The 8230-nt window shown below is 46.2% G+C and overlaps 1 protein-coding gene across 1 annotated transcript in view; it reads left to right on the top strand.

The window, feature by feature from the left end:
• The first annotated feature begins 1595 nt into the window (after positions 1-1595).
• LOC126474685 (facilitated trehalose transporter Tret1-like) overlaps positions 1596-8230 on the top strand; it is a 57922-nt gene continuing 51287 nt past the window's right edge. Inside the window, exon 1 of the mRNA XM_050102164.1 lies at positions 1596-1653. Coding sequence (XP_049958121.1) covers positions 1596-1653 — 58 coding nt within the window. The remainder of the gene's footprint in view (positions 1654-8230) is intronic.

Genomic DNA, 8230 nt, shown 5'->3' with positions numbered 1-8230 from the left:
AATCGGCATAACGTTCTCTGCTAATGATTCTGTTCGAAATTTCTTCCATTTTGGTGATGAGGAATGGCGCCATTCCTTGCTCGCTCTCTTCGTTTCCGATTGGTGGAAGCGAACCCTGGTTTCGTCTCCAGTAACGATTCTTGCTAGGAAGCCATCACCTTCTCGTTCAAAGCGCCGAAGAAGTTCTTCACAAGCATCAACACGTCGTTCTTTCATTTCAGGAGTCAGCTGCCGTGGCACCCATGTTGCAGACACTTTGTGAAGCTGGAGCACATCATGTACAACGTGGTGTGCTGACCAATGACTAATTTGTAAACATGCTGCAATGTCATTCAGTGTCACTCGGCGATTTTCCTTCACTATGGCTTCAACTGCTGCAATGTTCTGTGGAGTCACAACTCGTACCTGACCTGCACGAGGAGCATCTTCCACTGAAGTCACACCATTTTCGAACTTCCTGCTCCATTCGTAGACTTACTGCTGTGACAAACATGCATCACCCTCCTGAACCTTCATTCGTCGATGAATTTCAACAGGTTTCATACCTTCACTACGCAAAAACCGAATAACGGAACGCTGTTCTTCCCTGATGCAAGTCGCAAGTGGGGCGGCCATCTTTATACTGATACTGCGACGGTATGTTTGCATCTGCACTACGCGGCCACCTACAGGCCATTCTGCACGCTGTTTGTAGCACGCTTACCAATTTACAGGATAACGACGCGAAATTTCGATTTGTTATTACAAATTTAAGGTTTTCATTTGACTCACCCTCTCATAATACTGAGCCGTATTATTACTAAAATACAGATTTTTAACCTATAATTAGAAAAATAAATATACTGAAAAACGTATACTGAGCAAAGCGTATAGCGAAGCGTATAGAGTGCAACTCAGGTAAACCTATCCACTTACCAGGCACTAATGAATACTGTAGGTCTGGTCTGTCAGTCTCTCCCAACACAAATTACCAGTGAAGAGTATAACACCTCGGTAAGTTTCTTTGTCACCATAATTATTTTGAAATTATTGTCAGTTGCAATTATTGTCTCGAAACTTCGCGCAGTATGAAAACAGATCGAAAGATACTGTTTTGATTTCCGATAAATCTGACGATGTTCATTTGAACACTAACAACGTATGACCTTTCTTTCGTAATAGCGAAGGGTCTCAGAATAATGTATGAAAAGAATCATTTGGAGTGACAGAAGATTAAGCAAGAAATCCAAAAAACTGGAAGGTAGGAGACGTCTTAGAGAGAGTTACGAGGTCATAGTGAGAATTTCCGGAATATAACAGATGTTGTTCCTGCAGTGTCCTCTCTTTCTGTTCACACAACAGATGTAGATGAATGTCACTGGAACATAACCGATGTTGGCGCAGCAGACGACTCCACTGATCGTATCTAGGGAATGCAATAAAAACTTCTCAACACGCTTCATAACTACTTTGAAGATACATAATAAAACTAACACTTCACACTCAAATAACTGCAGCAGCAGCTTTTCCACTGCTTTTGGTCTCACATTTACTGTGATATCAAGACTTGGATATACAACTGTTTCAGCGACTGAGCGGCAGCAGCCAGCGGCAATATGGGGAGACCGTCTGCTCTACGCAGGAGGTTGCCTCAGGTATTCGCGGCCCTCTCAGGTATGTGTCGAGTTCCCTACTGATACTGTCGAAGCGCGGAATATGTACTTGCTTCTGATGACGTTTTTAAATTAGATTCATTAAAATTTGTTTAGAAATGGTGAAACCAGTTCTGAAGATCTGTATAAATATAAGTCAAGTAGAAAAGTGGCGATTATGCTAGATCTTACAAAAGGTTGCCAACAAAATGAGAGGGGTGTTGGAGATGGTGAACAAACAGAGGACAGGAATTAGTGTTTCAGAACGAAAAAAGTTGCGGTTGCGAAATTATTTAATGTCAATGATGAATTTCACCCTTTTGGGGCATCATCAGATTCCTAGTGTAACTTTTCCCGTCGCCAGAAACTCCGTCACGCCAATAAATTTTAGTTTTGTACTAGTAGACAGCATACAATTTAGATCAGTGCATTCTAGTTTGATATTTATGTCGTGCAGTAACTTTTCGGTAAACAGGGTTTCTAATAAAAGGTATCTGTAAATACATCAACTTGAGCCGAGAAATTTATTTCTGTTTAATAGCTTGCGACCTCAGAGTACAGTGAGAAATCTGCACAGCAATTTTTAATGTTACTTTATTCTTCTTTGGTGTATTTCGTATACATTTCAAGCTCAATAGCGCCATTTGAGACCTTACATCTATTTTATACACAGTACGATATGGCTAGGGACTGTGCATTTTGTGAGGGATACAAGGAGAGCTGGCTGCTGTCCGTCAACACAGCTGGATGCTGCGTTGGTTATCATCGCGTCGACAAGCTCCTAGCTAATGCTCAAAGTTGGCGCCGGTGACGAGACCTGCGACACCTTTGGTGCCACTGGAATCCCCTGGTGACCCGGACGTCGCTACGGCTTCTGATACGCAACATATGACCGGTCCGTCCTAATTCCAGAGTGGCAGACAGTGGTGGCTTCGGAAGGCGAGAGAGGGAGCTGGCCGTGGGGCCTGGCTCCGTAGGTCTTACCAACAGGTACGAGGTGCTACCCATTGTTGATGATAACTCTGAGCCGGCACGGGATGCCTCTCCTGTTGGGCAGCGGTCGATTTTCCTGCCAAATCTGGAAAAGTACAGAGGGTGGGTATGTTTGTCATTGGGAGCTCCAATGTTAGGCGGCTAATGGAGCCCCTCAGGGAGATAGCAAGCAAGACGGGAAAGAATTCCAAAGTGCATTCGGAATGTTTGCCGGGAGGTATCATCCGTGATGCCGGCGGCTAACGGGCGCAATGGTTGCAATCGGCTGGATGTACTGGTACAGGTTGCCACGAATGAGGAGTGCCGCTTGGGTTCTCAGGCCATCCTCGGCTCCTTTCGGCGGCCTGGCTGGTAAAGGCAACTAGCAACGCACGCGGGGTGCAGGCTCAGCTGTCTACTTGTAACATCGTACCAGGGTTCATCGCGGTCCTCTGATTTGGAGCAGAGTGGAAGATCTAAACCAGAGGTTCAGACGACTCTTCGACGGTATGTCGGCCGAAGTGGCCGTGCGGTTAAAGGCGCTGCAGTCTGGAACCGCAAGACAGCTACGGTCGCAGGTTCGAATCCTGCCTCGGGCATGGATGTTTGTGATGTCCTTAGGTTAGATAGGTTTAACTAGTTCTGAGTTCTAGGGGACTAATGACCTCAGCAGTTGAGTCCCATAGTGCTCAGAGCCATTTTTTTTCTTCGACGGTATCAGATGAGAATTTCTCGACCTTCGCTATCGGGCGCAGAATTCTAGGGTTCTCCTGAATTGGTCAGGCGTGCACTACACGCAGGAAGCGGCTACTAGGGTAGTGGAATACGAGTGACGTGCACATGGGGCATTTTTAGGTTACAGGACCCCTCTCTTGGGAGCAAACACGATTTGCCTGTTAAATCAGCAGCAGCGACCTCGGAGAATCTTGGTTCTCGCAGATCAGAGACTGAAAACATTAATATGACTTTAGTAAACTGCTGGAGCATCTAAGGAAACGTCCCAGATTTAGTGTCGCTTACTGAATGTTATAATGCACAGATAGTATTGGGAACAGAAAGCTGGTTAAACCAGACGTCAGTGACAACGAAGTACTAAGTTCAGATTGGAATGTTTATCGTCAGAATAGGTTAGTCGCCAATGGTGGCGACGTGTTTATTGCAGTAAAAAATTCGATAAAATCTAGCGATTTTATCACGGATTCCGAATGTGAATTAATCTGGGTGAAACTGTGTATCAAAGAACTGTCCAAAATGTTGATCGAATGCTTTTATAGACCAGCTGGGTCAGGATCTGTAATTGTAGAGCGCTTCAAACAGAACCTGATTGTGCCGTTGTATTAGGGGGTGACTTCAACTTACCAGGTATAGATTGGGAGTGTCATGCCATCAAAACTGGTGCCAGACAGGGATTCGTGTGGCATTGTTCTGAATGTCCTGTCCGAGAATTATCTCGTGTAGATAGTTAGGGAACCAAGTCGTGAGGATAACATCTTGGCAACAAACAGACCTGAACTTACCGAATCATTTTACGTAGAGGAAGGTATCAGTGATCATAAGGCTGTGACAGTTTCTATAACGACGGGTCCTACAAGGAACGTTAAGAAAGGTAGGAAGATGTTATTGCTCAGCAAGGGTGACAGGATACAATTTTCAGAATATCTCAGCACTCAGCATCAAATATTCGGTGATGAGGACGAAGGTGTGGAGAACAAATGGAAAAAATTCAGGGGCATCGTACAATATGCCCTAGACAAGTATCTCCCTCGTAAGGTTTTAAGGGGTGGGAAAGATCCACCATGGTTTAATGGCCGTGAAACCCTAACTGACAAACAAAAGCTGAACGAAGCGAAAATGAGCGTAAAGAGAGCAATGAGACAAGCGTTCAGTGATTTTGAAAACAAGACCTTGTCAGCCGACCTAAGTAAAAACCCTAAGAGATTTTGGTCGTATGTAAAATCAGTAAGCGGGCCAAAATCATCTGTTCAATCTCTCAGCGACCACACCGGCACCGAAACGGAAGACAACAGAGAGAAGGCCGAAATACTGAATTCGGTCTTCCGAAGTTGTTTCACCACGGAAGATCGTATCACTGTCCCTGCTTTCAATCGTCATACGAATGTCGATCGCGGAACTGAAAAGGAACTACAGTCGCTTAGTAGTCAGTCAGGCAGCAGCAGCCGACCGAAACAGACAGAGCAACAGGGAAGTAACCGCTTTTGTGACATTTACGAGTTCCTAACCAGGAGCGAATTTTATTGTATCATCTGTGTGCTTTAATAGCTTAGTTTCTTGAGTTTCTGCGTGTAAATTTAATATCTAATAGTCACAGTTCTCGCGTTTTCGTTTGCGTTGGAAAGTAAACCGATTTTTTTGACATATTACAAGTTCTTAATCAGGGGCGAATTATTTAGTTTCACATGAGTGCTTCGGTAATTAGGGTTCTGAATATCTGCGTAATATCAGACACAGTTCCTGCATTTTCGTCAGGGTCTACAGTAGAGTTGCGCAGCATGTGCCGATAGTCAGTTTATCTGCATAGTTTAGTTTTCCACGGTCTTTAGTATAGACGGGGACTGCGGATGCGAGCCGAGTTGGTGACACTTCACTCTCAGCTTCAGGCTGTGATGGCTTCAGTTCCACAATTTGAGGCTGCAGTGGATGGGCACCACTGTTGTGGGCCGGCCGTGGGGATCCAACGGACGTCCAGCACGTCCGAGTCCTCCGATCGGCCCTTACCGGTAGCCAACCCAGTTACTGCTCGCACTGAGGTTGACCCCTCAATTGTGGTCGAGTGGGAGGTCACTCCAGGGCGAAGCAGGCGGCGAAAGACTTCCCAGGCGGCCGCACGTAAGGCCTCCCCGGTTTGTGTGACAAACAGGTTCCAGGTGCTGTCTGTGGCTGACAATGTCGCTGAGCCAGATGCTGTCGACTGTCCTGTTTCAGAGGGAGCCACTCAGCCGGAAAGATCCGGGCAATCACAGAGGGTAGGATTATTGGTAGTTGGGAGCTCCAACGTTAGGCGCGTTATGGGGCCCCTTAGGGACTTGCCTGCCAAGAAGGGAAAGAAACCCAATGTGAACTCCTTGTGCATACTGGGTGGAGACATTCCAGATGTGGAAAGGGTCCTCTTGGATGCCATGAAGAGCACAGGGTGCAGCCAACTGCAGGTGGTTACTCACGTCGGTGCCAATGATGTGTGTCACTTTGGATCAGAAGAGATTCTTTCTGGTTTCGAGCGGCTAACAGAAGTGGTAAAGGCTGCCAGTCTTGCTTGCAAGACGAAAGCAGAGCTGACCATTTGCAGCATAGTCGACAGGACCGATTGCAGACCTCTTGGTACAGAGCCGAATGGAGTATCTGAATCAGAGGCTCAGACGGTTCTGCGACCGTGTAGGCTGCAGATTCCTCGACTTGCGTGAAAGGGTGGTTGGGTTTTGGGTTCCGCTAAGTAGGTCAGGTGTCCACTATACGCAAGAGGTGGCTACATAGGTAGCAGGGGCTGTGTGGCGTGGACTGGTGGTTTTTTATGTTAGAGGGTCTCGGGAAAACACAAGAAGGGCTTCAGTCATAATAATAGGATCCTTTTACCGACGTCCCAATTCAGAAGATACAGTTGCTGAAAGGTTCAAAGAAAACTTGAGTTTGATTTCAAACACGTAACCGACTCATACAATAATAGTTGGTGGTGACTTCAATTTACCCTCGATATGTTGGCGAAAATACATGTTTAATTCCGGAGGTACACATAAAATACCATCCGAAATTGTGCTAAACGCATTCTCTGAAAATTGTTTCGAGCAGGTAGTTCATGAGCCCACGCGAATAGTAAACGGTTGTGAAAACACACTTGACCTCTTAGCAACAAATAATCCTGAGTTAACAACGAGAATCAAAACCGATAGAGGGATTAGTGAACACAGGGTTATTGTAGCACAATGCCCATAATATAGCAGACTGCAGTCTGTGTTTACAAGTAGGAGTACTAACGTCAATCAACCCTAACCAAATGAGGTTGCACCAGTGATGGGATCCGCAGACATAATTATCGTGTATGGGCAAACAAATCGAAGCAGCAGAAAAGCAGACAGGTTGTACAGGACAAATATCCGTGTAGAAGACATCCAGTTTACACCATGTTACCAAGACGGTTCCATATATCAAGTAAAACAGAACAGTTGGTAGTAGTACGACATAACGACCGAGAAGGACGACGAACTACACAGGCTCCCGGCTTAGAAGACTCAGTGCTTGCCTGAATGGTCGCATGACCTTCAATCAATACTTGATCAGCTGCATGTGAAACGAATGTTTCTCAGAGCACTGTGTGGCAAGTATTACGGGAAATGCATCTACACAGTACCGTCCACAGGAAGTGCTTGCTTCGACTCATTATGACTTCGGACCTTGAGTCGCGTTCAGCCAGTGGCTCTCGCAGCGGAATATTACACTAAAGTGCCAGAGAAACTCGTACATGCATGCGTAATCAAATACAGAGGTATGTAAACAGGCAGAATACGGCGCTCCCGACGGCAACACTTATATAAGACAATAAGTGTCTGGCTCAGTTGATCGGTGTTACAGTCGGGGCCCAAGAGATTGGACACAGCATCTCCGAGGTGGCGATGAAGTGGGGATTTTCCCGTACGACCATTTCACGAGGAATCTGGTAAAACATCAAATCTCCGACATGGCTGCGGCCGGAAAGAGATCCTGCAAGAGCGGGACCAGCGACAACTGAAGAGAATCGTTCAGCGTGACAAAAGTGCGACCCTTCCGCAAATTGCTGCATGTTTCAGTGCTAGGCCATCAACAAGTGTCAACGTGCGAAGCATTCAACGAAACATCATCGATATAGGCGAAGCATCATCAATATGGGCTTTCGAAGCCGAAAGGCCAACTGGTGTACCCTTGATGACTGCAGCACACAAAGCTTTACGTCTCGCCTGGGCCTATCAACACCGACATTGGATGGTTGATGAATAGAAACATGTTTCCTGATCGGACGAGTCTCGTTTCAAATTGTGTCGAGCGTATCGACGTGTACGTGTATGGAGACAACCTTATGAATGTCAGCAGGCGACTGTTCGAGCTGGTGGAGGCTCTGTAATGGTGTGGGGCGTGTGTAGTTGGAGTGATATGTGACCCCTGATACATCGAGATACGATTTTGACAGGTGACACGTAGATAAGCATCCTTCCTGATCACCTGCATCCATTCATATCGATTGTGCATTACGACGGGCTTGAGCAATTCCAGCAGGACAATGCGACACCCCATAAGTCCAGAATTTCTACAGAGTGGTTCCAGGAATATTCTTCCGAGTTTAAACACTTCCGCTGTCCAAAAAAAATTCCCAGGTATGAACATTATGGAGCATATCTGGGATGCCTTGCAACGTGCTGTTCAGAAGAGACCTCCATCCCCTCGTACTCTTACGGATTTGAGGACAGCCCTGCAGGACTCATGGTGTCAGTTCCCTCCAGCACTACTTCAGATATTAGTCGAGTCCATGCCACGTCGTGTTGCGGCACTTCTGCGTACTCGTGGGGGCCCTAAACGATATTAGGCAGGTGTGCCAGTTTCTTTGGCTCCTCAATATAAATAGTCACAACAGTCATGTTTGGGCC

This window comes from Schistocerca serialis, chromosome 4, assembly GCF_023864345.2.
Source record: "Schistocerca serialis cubense isolate TAMUIC-IGC-003099 chromosome 4, iqSchSeri2.2, whole genome shotgun sequence".
Lineage (NCBI taxonomy): Eukaryota > Metazoa > Arthropoda > Insecta > Orthoptera > Acrididae > Schistocerca > Schistocerca serialis.
This window is presented reverse-complemented; position numbering and strand designations above follow the sequence as displayed.